Below are 13,153 nucleotides of genomic sequence, written 5' to 3'. Positions count from 1 at the left end.
TTCCTGCTGTTTTCTCCTAATTTTCCATCTGCTGAGCACCCCCAGCCCCTTGGCTATAAATTCCCAGTGCCTGTGCTGTCTTAGGAATTAAGCCCAACCTCTCTCCCCAGCTGCATGACCCCATTGTTGTGGTCCCTTTGTCTATTAAGATGGTCCTGAGTAGACTCTGCTTTGTGCTTTAACAACTATCACTGAAAATTCTTTTCTTTAGTAAGTCTGAGGGGACTTCAGAAAGCCCATGGAAAAAGAGAATTTAAGTACGGGTTTATTTTGGTGTGAAAAAATAGTGAAATCCATGCCTAGTGTACGGATAGATGCATTTTTCATGAACTTGTTGAAGACCCCTGATACACTGACCTTTTCAGATTCTTAAATAACAGAAAATAAGTAAATAAAAATAATGGAAGACTTGAAATTCTTTTAAAGGCTAACTACAATGTGCTCTCCTGAATTGGATCTTGGAAGCGAGAAAAGGTTATCTGTGGAAGCGCTGGCGAGAGTCAAGTGAAGTCTGGAGTTGGGAAACAGCAGCGTATCGGTGGTCATCTCTGGGTTGTGACATGCGTGGCACGCTTGCGTAAGATGTTCACAGCAGGGCAAACTGGGTGAGAGGAGTATGGGAACTATCTGCAGCTCTTTGCTACTTGTATTCAAATCTAAAATTATTTCGAAATAAGAAGTTTATTAAAAAAAATAAATAAAGCACAGAAGGAAATGCACCCCAGTGTCCAGAGAGGGTGTCTCTGGGTAAGAGGATTATCATCGTCATCAGTGCCTGCATTACTTTCATCTTTAGTTGTTCATTTATTTCTTCTTCTTTTTACTTTTTAGCTTGCCAGAGGGCATGTGAGCTTGCTGGAGAGAAAGAGAAAGACAGAGAGGGAAAGAAAGCAGAAGAAAGCAGCCCCAGGGGCATGGTCCCGCTTCAATCCCTTCTCCATTTTTCTATCCTGTCAGGATTGGAGGCACACACACTCACATGCCTAGTGTCATTTTTCAAGCTTTCAAGGCTGGGATATGAACTGTGCAGTCAATCATGTGGGATATGTCTCCCTTAACCACGAGACCACAGGACCGGCCTTGACTTTCGTTTTTAATATATTACCAAATGGGGGCCAGTGAGTGGCCTGGTGGCCAAGGGGCTGGACTCCCACATGGTCAACCACAGTTCAAATGCCAGACCTGAAGGCTTGAAAATCATGCCAGTGCATGTGTGTGGGTGCCCAAAATCCTAGGGGTGGGAGGGAAGGTGACTTCTCACTTTTTTCTCACTGTCTCTCTCCAGTGAGAACACACGCCCTATGACAAAAACGCTAGGGGAAAAAATATAATAACAAATATTGAAGAAATACAGGGACTTTAGTAAGTCTGTGGAAAAATGGAATTAAAATAAAGGTTTATCTTGGTGCAAAAAGCCATGAGTAGTTTTTTTTTTTTCATGATTTGCTATTCCCATGAAAGAGCATTCTAAGAGCATTAAGGCTAATGTGATCCTTAATTTCATATTTACAATTACAAAATAAAACAAGCTCTGAAAACGCCACGATTGTTGGCAAACATCTCAGCTACCTGGATGGAAGACAATATATAGCATTTGTCTCACCTCATATGAATAGTCTTGTGTGGAGAGACGTCAATGTGTTTGATTGTGGGGTGTCCCCCCAGACCTTGTCAGGGGTGTTCTGCAATGCATCCTGTGGATGCTCACACTATAGCACTTTTCTTTTTCTTGTTTTAGATTTTTGCTCTAAGGCATGTGTACTTGATAGGGAGAGACCGAGAGAGGGCAAGTGAGAAATCACTCCCCAGAGATGGCCATCTGCTGTCCCTTCCCCTCTTGGCCATATATGCACATGCACCTGGAGTGTTTCTCAGAGTCTGGGACTCGAACCACACAGTCAAGGGGTGGGGGATCCAGGGCCTCAACTATCACACCACATGCTGGCCCACTGTACTGCCTTTCTAAGAGCCATGAGATTCTGAGTTTGGGGATCCACATGACCCTAGTGCATATGGATAGAGGCCTATGAGTATGCCTAACTAACTAACTTCTACGTCCCACCACTCAGTTCTGGAAAGAAAATACTACCCAGACTGTCAAAACCCCACATATAACCCTCAGAGCTGGCATCATGTGATTTCGATGGTCAGCAGTAATGTGTAAGAAACAACCAATCACAGCAGAGGTGAGAAGAATCTAGGGGTTTCAGAGGCCCCATCTGCCACCCCCCCCCAACCTCCTTGCACCCACCTCACCTCTTCAAAAGTGTAGGCCACGACACGCTGCCTGCCTGGGCGTGGGAAGAGGAATTTCACGACCACAGGAGAGTTGACCACGACACCCTTGCTCTGGCAGGAGACCGTAGGCTTCTTGAGGCAGTGGACGGTTACTTGGGCCTGGCCTGGGGGCAAGCCCATGAGAAGCTGTGGGAGACAGGGGTCCCATGACCAGGACAGGAGCCCATCAGAACAGCTGCCTTCAGAGAGGGAAAGGCCAAAACTGCCTCGAGGTCTCAGGAAGCAACCTATGATAGTGACAAGGCCCCAAGCTGGGCTCTGAAGGCCTGAGTACCAAGCTCTACCCTGCACTAACTGGCTAGTGACTTAGCAAATCAGGACTCTCACCCTCTCTGGCCCTCCGTTTTCTCATCCCTGTGCCAGCGAAGCTATTCTCGCCTTGCCTGCATCTCCGTGTATGATAAGGGTGTCTCCACCTCGCCTGCTGTGCCTCACCTCTTCATCTGTAAAATGGGGGTAATACTTCCTCATAGGGTATCTGAGGATTACATGAGATGATTTGCTTAAAGGGCTTAGATCTGTTGCATGTGAACCCTCCAAAAGACGTTGCTGATGCTTTTATGTAACAATATTCATGGAGGACTCTTAGGACTCAGCCCTGGGCTAGGAGAGGAACAAATAGACACCGTCTCTACATGCAGGAAGTTCAGCATTTCTCAGATAATCCCAGAACTGAATGTCAGATTGAAACTAAGAAGTATTTGAGAGTTCTCCAGATGGAAACCGCCCTAGTCAGGGAGACGGGAGAGGCCTGTCCTGAGGATGAGGAGGAATCAGATGGGAACCGGGCAGAGTGCAGGGTGTGGGCAAAGGTCCCAGGAGGGTGCCTGGCCAATACAAGCAATGGGCAGGTAGCCAGTGGGCCTGGGGGGTGGCTCGTGAGAGGCCAGGCAGGCCAGCAGGGCCCTCGGTTTGCAGCCTGTGGAATGGGGCTCAGGAAGACTTTCCCTGACAAACCACCCAGCCATTGGCAGCATTGCTGCATAGGATTCATTTACTACAGAGCTGAGTTCGGAAGAAAGGGGCAGTACCAGGTACCTGAGATAGAGAGACGATGGAAAGCCAAGGTGTAAACAGCAGGCCCAGAGAGACAGAGGAGTGGCTCTGGGTTCAAACCACACTGCCCTGGGCCTGGAGTTCTAACACCCACAGGAGAAACAACTGTGATGGGGGTGGGGGTGGGGGGTGAAAAGATGACGTCCCTCAGAGCAAAAGAGACTACCTCGCTCCACCCGCCAGGAAGTGGGGAAGGAGGGTACAAACTTAAAGCCCTTGTGTGCCCTGCAGGTCTGAAGCATGTGTGTGGACCGCCTGTGTGGTGTAAGACTTCCTGACATAGAAACACACCAGAATAAAGGACGGTGCAACCCTCGGGGGCCCTGACAGGAGTAAATACAGAACAGTCCTCTTAGGACATTCGGCTGATGCAGGGAGCAGAGTGTGTCCACAGAAGAACCAAGTTCCACTGAAACGATCTCGCAAACAGACAAAAAGGACAAATACACAAGGAAATCATCCAGGATGCCCGAGAGCTAGCAAACACACCAGGGTAAGTGCTCCAAGAACTTGGCATAATAGCACCACAGGAAGAAATGACAAGGGAAGTTGGGTTTTTATTTTTGTTTTTGAGATACTTTTGCTATAGGGTGCATGCACTCACTGGAGAGACAGAGACACAGAATACAAGAAATAACCCTCCAGGGTAGATGGCCACACCACAATCCTTTCCCCTCCATTCTCCTCTCAGGATTTTGGGCATGCATGTAAATGTGCCTGGCATGAGTTTTTGATTGTTTTTTTTTTTAATTTATTTTACATTCATTCTCTGAACATCATTATAGCATACAAAATGTGATTTCCCATCCAGAATACACTGCATAGTGGCTTAATCATACATGTTATGACCGACAGATAATTTTCCATTTTCGTTTCATATGTGTGTGTATACATAAGTGTGTGTGTATATATATATATGTGTGTGTGTATGTGTATGTGTGTGTGTATATATACATATAATATACTTCTCCCTATTTCTCACCCTCTGCCATTTTTCACCCGCCTCCCACACTGTCTCTGGTGTCTACAGTTGCTTTCCATTCCTCCCCCCACACACATTTTATTGATTCACAAAGTATTTTAATTAATCTAACTACTTTCAATAGCAAGTTGAGCTGGTATATACGTATCTGTGAACACATGTCTGACTTTAGGTGTGAAGCTCTGAGTAGAATGAATATACTATACAGTAGCACCTAGCTGATGCCATATAGCTTACTGTGGTCATTAAACAGGTATTTTTTAATATGCCTAAATTTTAAGCCACCAAGTCTGGAACATAAACTGTGGTTGACTACTTGGGAGTCCAGAGACATAACAATTACGCCATCTGCTGGTACCCAAAGTAAGGTTTTTGTTTGTGTGTGTGTGTATGTGTTTTTAATGTTAAAGAAATAAAGCCATCATAAAATGACAGGACTCGAGGGATGAGAAAGACAAGTTAGGTTTGAAAATAAACCAAATAATTAAATTTCCATACATGAAAATTACCGATATTAAAATGAAAACCTCAGTGAAGGACTAAACAGACAAGACACTGCTGTAGAAAGAATGAATACAAGAGGCATTTGACAAAACTATCCAGAATTCAGCTAAAAGATATAAAGAGATGAAAAATATGACAAAGCAACTAAAAGTCATATGAGACAGAATGAGAAGGCCCAACATATGTCTAATGGAAATTTAAGGAGTTAAGAATAGAGGAAGTTGGGGCTAGCAGTGACATAGTGGTTAAGGCACTGGATTCTCACATGGTCAACCATGATTCGAGTCCCAGACCCAGTGACTTGAAACTCATGCCAGGTGTGTATGCGTGGATACCCAAAATCTCAAGAGGAGAATGGAGAAGTGATCGTGGCATGGCCATTTCTCCTAGGGGGTGATCTGCCACTTTCCCTCTCTCTCTCTTCTCTCTCTCTCTTTTTCCCTGGTGAACACATGCACCCTATGGCAAAACAAACAAACAACAACAACAACAACAACACTAAAAGAAAAGAAAAGTAGGAGAGAGGCAGTAATTGAAGAGAAAGCAACTAAGAAATTCCCAGAGCTGGTGAAAACATCAATTCTTACTTAAAGAATTATGCTGGCCCAATAATGCTGTTGAGCAGTCAACAGGGGGCAACAGACCCAGGACCCTGGAGGCTGCATCAGAGAATGTTCCCTCTATCCTAAAACTCTTCTCCTTTATCCCTGATGAGTTTAAGCAGGTAGGTGAATAATCTGTTTTGCTTCCAGAAAAATGAAACCGTTCAGGCTGCTTAGGAAACAGACTGTGGGAGTGGAGGTGTCAGGAGAGCCCCTCTAAGTCCCCACAAGAGATAATGGTAACCTGGCCTGGGATGGAGGAGGAAACACAGTGAGAACATACCATGGACCAGAGTCAGTAATGGGGATGAAGGAGAAGAACAGGCCAAGGGCATGGCCCAGATTCCGGGTTGCATACCAGGAAGGATGGACATTTGTGGAACAGGGGACTGCCAGAAAGGGTAGACCTGAAGTTCAGAGGGAAGAGGGGCTACCCTCTGTCAAAATAGGAGAAGGACCACAGGGTGGTGCTGCGTGGGTTGGTGGTAGGACTGGGAGCAGGAAAATGAGGGCCAAGTTCTGTTGGTGGCACTGTCCCTGCTCTGGGGAACAGGTTGTACGTGGAAAGGGAGGTAGGAAGTAGAGGGTGGGGAGCAGCTGGAGGTGTGAGGATGGTAGGGAAGGACTGAAGAAGTTGTGGGAGGTGGAATGAGTTGACCAGAAGGCTGAGGGAAGTTTACCCAGAAAGGGTAAGGGTCCATTTGAGGTGGGAGACTGTGAGTTCCTCGTGGAACCTTGCACTGATGAGTGGGATCAGGGCCATGCTGTCACTAGGCAGAGCAGATAGGCTCCCCAAGGAGCCTGAATAAGGTTGGCTTTGGAATTCGGAGTAATCTGTATTTGCATCCTATAGCAAGGGATTGACCCTGGGGTCCCAGCCCCACATAAGCCCTGTGGGCTGAGAAATGGAGCATAGCTTTTGGGGGTGACTTGGCTGGGCACAAGTCCTGCCCTGCACTTACTAAGGCCCCGTGTGTCAAGCAGGGATCCTGGGAATGCTTCTCTCCAGGGTTGCTGAGAGCCCTGAGTTGAGTAGGGAGCTGCTGTCCTCATTGTTCCTATTGGCTGTGGGATGAGGGGCGGGGCTCCTGAGCAAGAACTGGATTGGGTACATGAGATCAACAGCAGGGCAAGACAACCCTTACCTCCTGAAAGATGTCCTGGTTGGTGTGGAAGCCCCAGGTCTCCAGCACTGCCTAAAAAGAGATGGAGAAGGGGCAGGCATGGGTGGGAAGGTCGGTTTTCAGAAGGAAAATTTGCAAGGATGTGGTACAGTCTCGGGGACAGGACCCTTCCCAAACCTAACCTCCACGTCCCTCCCAAAAGACTTGAGGTGTCTCAAGTATGGTGTGGTGCAGGGATCCCTGACCTGGCTGCAGCCCTGAGTCCTGCACCCTGCTCACACAGGCTGTGGGACCTTGGGCGAGTCTCCTCTAGGGACCTCAGTTTCCTCACTGGGTCAATGATAGGCATGGACTAAAACCCACCCAAGCTTCTCTAGTACCAGGGTTTGGAGCCTCCTCTTACACACTGTGGGAACTGTGAGATCTTGGGCAAGCCACCTCCACCCTCTGGCAAAGTGTAGGTAGCAATGGGCTTCACCTCACAGGCTAAGTGCAACAAAGAGAAATATCACACAGATAGTTATAGCAGCTCACATATATTGCACAGTTACTATGTAAGCTACAGGAGGGGACTTCAAGAATGAATCTCCTTTGGTGCAAGAAGAATATTGAAATCATACACAGAAATGCATGATTTTTTTTTTTGTAACACATTTTCCATGAGCTCTTGGAGTTTTCCACCTCTTTCACTACATCTGTCTGTCTGTCTGCCTACTTACCATAGTACCCACCATACAGGAGGCCCCAGTGAATGCTTCCTCCAATTAGTAGTCCACGCTCCTCGGCCCACCCCCGTTTCCCCTCCTCCCTACACGTGCACACACACCACATGCACACCCAAGTTCCCCGACAGCTGGGCTTCATCCCACTCACCTTGAACTTGTCCCCTGTCAGGCTGAGCACGAGGCGGCCATCCTGAAAGGCAGCCTTAGCCAGGGAGTCGAGGACATGCTCAGAAAACCAGAAGTACAGCATGCGGGAGTCCCCCAGCAGACTGGGTGAGAATGTGGGCAGGGCCAGGTCCTCGGACACGTTCTTGTAGATGAAATGACCCTGGAGAAAGGCAGATGCTGCCTGGAGCCCTCACTGTCCTCTCCTGCCCTGAATGTCCCTGCCCAGCTCAGGAGCCAGCTACGGGAAGACTCAGAGACATCTTGGAAAGCATCCAGCCCAGAGTACAGACGGAGAAACGGAGGAGAAGTTGCACTGTTTCCTCCCAGCTAGTATTTCATCTATTCCACAAATATGAGGGGACTTCACAATGTTCATGGAAAACTGGGATTCAAATATGTTCATTTTGGTTCAAACACTTTTTAAAATCTGTGGATAGTTGTTTCAGAACGTGCATCTTCCAAAACTCTTGAAGATCCCTTATATTTTATGCGTGCCTCAGCCACCATGTAAGGTAGACCAGATGTATGTGGTTCCCGCCCTCACAGGCTGATATCCCAGCAGAGACATCAGTTGGAACAGCTAGTGACCAGGGCTTGCACGTCCCACCCTGGCTGGCTGGCCACCAGCTCCACACCTTCTGGAAGCAGTCTACTGACCAGCTGCCCTGGGAACTGAAACCAGGAAAGAAGTTAGTGCCCAGTTCCCTGCCCATCTCATGCCATAAGCCACCTGCGTGTCAAGAGTGTCCACACATCCCTGAAGTTATCCTCTCATTCACTTTACTGGGAGAGGCTCCATCAGAGAAATGGTTGGCTGTCTCCTAAAATCTGTTTGCCCTCCCCATCCCTCTCAGAGTTCTGTGACACCCAAGTTTTAGCTGGGCTTATGGGTGCCGGGAATAAATTTTGTAGCTTCCTTTGCAGCTAGATATGACCGTGTGCCTAAGTGTAGGCCAAGAGGGTGTGAGCAGAGAGACGTGATGGTCAGGGCGGCAATCTTGGGCCATGGGCCACCTCTGGGGTGGCTGGGCAGCTCAGTGAAGGGGTCTGCAGGCCTGACGCTATGAAGCCACCAAATTCACACTGGACTACATATGCTTGAACCCACATGGAAGGGAAATATACATATATCTTGTTTAAACTGCTATTATTTGGGGTCTACTGTTTCTTTTCTTTCCTTTTCTTTTTGGAGAGGTTTTGCTATAGGGTGCGTCGTACACTCACCAGAAAGACAGAGAGAGACAGAGAGATAGAAAGCGAGAAACTACTCCGGGGAGATGGCCATGCCCTTCTCCTATTCTTCTCTCAGGATCTTGGGCACACACGCACACATGCCCGGCGTGAGTTTAAGCTACTGGGTCTGGGACTCGAACTGCAGTCAGTTACATAGGAGTCCAGCCATGTCGACATAGCCATTACGCCAACTGCTGGTCCCAGGAGGTCTACTTCTTATAGCAATAGAACCTGTATTCTGATTAATAGAGAGGTCAAAGGCTTTGTCAACTCCCCTGGGGGTGCTATGACTCCCCCCAACCACTGCTGTAGAGGATGAGAGAAGCCAAAGAAGCCCTCCACGAAGTAGCTAGTGCTTGCTGGGACCCTTGGAGTGGAGGGCCCTTGTGCCTGAACAGGGGCTCAGACACACTGCTGTGGGCCTGTCCTCCCTGCTGCACCAGGGTGGGCTCTGCAGAGGTGGGACAATGGAACTCTTGGGTACATGGGGTTGAAGCTGTGGAACCCAGAGGCCAGTGCTCAGGCAAGGTCTTAGCCAAGGGGTGTCCAGGGAGGTTGATATTCTCTCTCACTCTCCCACACTCCCACCTTGTGATGGGACTCCAGGTAGGTGGCTGTGATGACGGGTGACCTTGTCAAGGAAATGTCCACATTGATGTCTCCATCAGAGAGGATGTTGGAAAGAGGAAGGTGAGCCTCCAGATGCAGGGACTGCCCACAGGTGCCCCAGCCTCCAGCCCCAGGATTCCCGTCTGTAAAATGGGGTGGCTTTTCATTCCCTCTTTTCTCAGCTCTGTCTCCCTGGGTGGCTTCGCCCTGTGGAGCCCTTCTGCAGACTGGTTCAGAGTGTGGGGTTTTGAGTCGAAGACCCGGGCTGGCACCCCTGCTCTGCTCTATTGATGGGTGACAGGGCAGTGGGCAGCCTCACGAGCACTGCGTCCTCATTGGCCATGAGCATGTCTGCTAGGCCGTGTGAGAATTGAATGAGATAATATGTATAAAAATAGCTGGGCTCAGAACGTGAGTGACCACGATGGGGCGTGTCCCTGAGAAGTTCATGCACTGGATTTGGTTGGGAGGCTCTTAGGAGGAAACTTAATATCTTCATGGGGCTGAAAGGTGGGGACTTTGGGAGGGATTAAGGTCCTACGGGGCCCCCACCATTGACTCCTGCTGGGTTCATAAGGAAAGGGAATGAGATTAGAACACGGAGCCCACAGACAGCCCCTCTGTTCTGCTCTGACCCTCGTGTAATCAGAACTTTGCAAGACCCAGAGGTGGCCCGGGGACCTCAGTCCTGCAAAACCCTCTGTCTTTGTAACTCGCCCAGTCCCAGGTATTTCTGTTAGCAACATGGAAGCAGACTAAGTGATTCTAAGTCTTTTTCTTCCTCATCTTCAAGGAGAAACAGGGAGTCCTCACGGATTTAACCTGCCTGCTCTGAATTCTATAGTTCAGAACCGGGCTCAGCAAACTCTTTCATACAGGCCCGGAGAGTTCACGCTTCAGTTCTGTGGGCCCTCCTGTCTCTCTCGCACTCAGCCCACCCTGCAGCGATAGCACAAAAGCTGCCACAGATGTGCGCCCATGAGTGGGTGTGGCTCTGTTCCAATAAAACTTTATTTATTCATTTATTTATCTTTTGGAAAGGTTTTTGCTATAGGGCACATGAGCTCACCAGAAAGACAGAGAGAGACAGAAAGCGAGAAATCACCCCCCAGGGGGGATGGCCATGGCACAATCCCTTCTCCTCCATTTTCCTCTTGGGATCTTGGGCACGCACGCACACGCGCCTGGCATGAGTTTAAGCCACTGGGTCCAGGACTCGAACCGTGGTAGACTACATGGGAGTTCAGTGACATAGTTTGCAAGACCCAGAGGTGGCCCGGGGACCTCAGTCCTGCAAAACCCTCTGTCTTTGTAACTCGCCCAGTCCCAGGTATTTCTGTTAGCAACATGGAAGCAGACTAAGTGATTCTAAGTCTTTTTCTTCCTCATCTTCAAGGAGAAACAGGGAGTCCTCACGGATTTAACCTGCCTGCTCTGAATTCTATAGTTCAGAACCGGGCTCAGCAAACTCTTTCATACAGGCCCGGAGAGTTCACGCTTCAGTTCTGTGGGCCCTCCTGTCTCTCTCGCACTCAGCCCACCCTGCAGCGATAGCACAAAAGCTGCCACAGATGTGCGCCCATGAGTGGGTGTGGCTCTGTTCCAATAAAACTTTATTTATTCATTTATTTATCTTTTGGAAAGGTTTTTGCTATAGGGCACATGAGCTCACCAGAAAGACAGAGAGAGACAGAAAGCGAGAAATCACCCCCCAGGGGGGATGGCCATGGCACAATCCCTTCTCCTCCATTTTCCTCTTGGGATCTTGGGCACGCACGCACACGCGCCTGGCATGAGTTTAAGCCACTGGGTCCAGGACTCGAACCGTGGTAGACTACATGGGAGTTCAGTGACATAGCCATTACGCTAACTGCTGGTCCCCCATAAAACTCTGTTGTTAAAAGCCAACAGTCAGTGAATTTCGGAACCCCCTCATTCCCTGCCTCCTCCCTCAAGCTTATGTGAAGGGTTGTGTTCTCGGGACCCCCATGGCCACCCAACAGCTTCTGAATTCTGGTGGCTGCTTGGGCCAGTCCAGAGAGCACTTCGCCCTCTCAGCAGCTTCTCCCATGTCCTACTAGCGGCTCCGCCACCAGTGTGGTGTTCCCAGAGGGACAACCAGGGCTCCCAAGCCAGGTGTATGTGGTGATGGGAATGGCGAGCAGGGGAGGAGCGTGCCACTCAGGAAGATGGCAGTGCTCACCTCCTGTGTTGCCGTCTGTGCCACGGGCAGGAGCCTGGGAAGCTGCCATGGACCTGGTGTTGCCTAGAGCCTCCCCTCGCCATGCTCCCATGGTGGCCCAGAGGTCTGCCTTACTCAGGGCTTCATTGTCCTTTCACTGCCCCGTTCCCTGAGTACCTACTGCGTACCTGACACCTCTCTCTGCAGGGACCCAGCATTACATAGATGTGGGAGCAGGGCATGGGCATCGCTACCCGGGTTTGAGCTCTGCTCCTCCACCTCCCAGCTGGAGGGAGGGAGTCCACTTGCCTCCATTAGAGTTCAGGTTAGTGGCACCTCCCTCTGTGGGCAGCTGAGAGGATCCCCTCACTCATGTGCATATTTGCTAGGCAGCGTGTCACCGAGTGATGGCGGGTCCTATCCTGTTAGGACAGGACAGACCTTCCCCTTCTTGTCTGGGTTCCTCCCAGTGCCACGGGGATCACTGGACAGACAAGACCGATTTCTTTTTTTTTTTTTTGGAGAGATTTTCGCTATAGGGCACGTGCGCTCATCAGACAGACAGAGAGAGACATAGAGACAGAAAGTGAGAAATCACCCCCCAGGGTGGATGGTCACGCCGCAATCCCTTCTCCTCCATTCTCCTCTTGGGATCTTGGGCACGCACGCACACATGCCCGGCGTGTTTTAAGCCTCCGGGTCTGGGATGCGAACCGCGGTCGACTACGTGGGAGTCCAGCGACATAGCCATTACGCTAACTGCTGGTTCCTACTTTTTTTTTTTTTTTTTTTTAAGACCAATTTCTGAGCAGTCTCTTTGACGGGGCACAGCCGTGTGGGAGTGTCCCTTAAGGCTGGCAGGAAGGCAAGAGACTCTGGGCAGGGCAGGGAGTTCCGATCTACACATGGTTTTGTCCTTCCTGTCTCCACCCAGTGTTTACTGCTGCTTGGAAGGTAGTTGACCCTGTGCTTGGGGTTCAGGGTATGGGGTGGTGACAGCAGTTACAGTAGTAGGGGCCAATGAAAGGCCAGGTATGGTCTTAAGTGTTTTACTGCATGGTTTTCCCCACTCAATTCTCAAGTCACCCTTTGGGGTGGGGGCCATTATTACCCCCATTTTACTGATGAGAAGACTGAGGCTCAGCGGGGTTATATGATTTGCCTAAGGTCACTCAGCTTGTGAAGCTGCAGCCCTGAAGGGAAACAACTTGCCATAGCCTGACCATAGCTGGTCACCGAAGAGTCAGAGCCAGACAAGGGTCTTGAGGCCCAGACAGGGAAGTGGCTGTCCCCAGGTGTGTGGTAAGCACTGGCGGCCTCCTGGCTCCTCCCACTGCCTTCCTAGTGGTCAGTGACAGACGTGCACTCACCAGCCCTCCTCTGGACAAAGTCGGCCATGATGTTGGAGAGGACGTTGATCTCCTTGCAGACCTGGGGCAGACAGGGCAGGCGGCTCATCAGGTAGGAAGGGGACCAGGGGAGGGCGGGGTGGTGCCTTTCTCCAGCTGCATGGGGGCGGCAGGCCCAGGAAGGGGTACAGAGGTCTAACATGCCGGGGGAGGGGAGGGGAGTAGAGGGGAGGGCGGGGTGGTGCCTTTCTCCAGCTGCATGGGGGCGGCAGGCCCAGGAAGGGGTACAGAGGTCTAACATGCCGGGGGAGGGGAGGGGAG

General features: G+C 49.9%; 1 protein-coding gene and 1 long non-coding RNA gene across 2 annotated transcripts in view; one reads left to right on the top strand and one right to left on the bottom strand.

The window, feature by feature from the left end:
- CETP (cholesteryl ester transfer protein) overlaps positions 1-13,153 on the bottom strand; it is a 24,553-nt gene that overhangs the window by 6,123 nt on the left and 5,277 nt on the right. The window contains exons 7-11 of the mRNA XM_006148405.3: positions 12,854-12,914; positions 9,281-9,372; positions 7,440-7,619; positions 6,588-6,638; positions 2,257-2,424 (exon numbers count right to left, since the gene is read on the bottom strand). Coding sequence (XP_006148467.1) covers positions 2,257-2,424; positions 6,588-6,638; positions 7,440-7,619; positions 9,281-9,372; positions 12,854-12,914 — 552 coding nt within the window. The remainder of the gene's footprint in view (positions 1-2,256; positions 2,425-6,587; positions 6,639-7,439; positions 7,620-9,280; positions 9,373-12,853; positions 12,915-13,153) is intronic.
- Positions 2,431-8,405, top strand: LOC114007795 (uncharacterized). The gene is made up of 2 exons (XR_003549384.1): positions 2,431-3,847; positions 7,686-8,405. It is a non-coding gene; the product is annotated as an uncharacterized LOC114007795 (long non-coding RNA).

Source organism: Tupaia chinensis, unplaced genomic scaffold (assembly GCF_000334495.1).
Source record: "Tupaia chinensis unplaced genomic scaffold, TupChi_1.0 Scaffold000235_1, whole genome shotgun sequence".
Taxonomy (NCBI): domain Eukaryota; kingdom Metazoa; phylum Chordata; class Mammalia; order Scandentia; family Tupaiidae; genus Tupaia; species Tupaia belangeri.
This window is presented reverse-complemented; position numbering and strand designations above follow the sequence as displayed.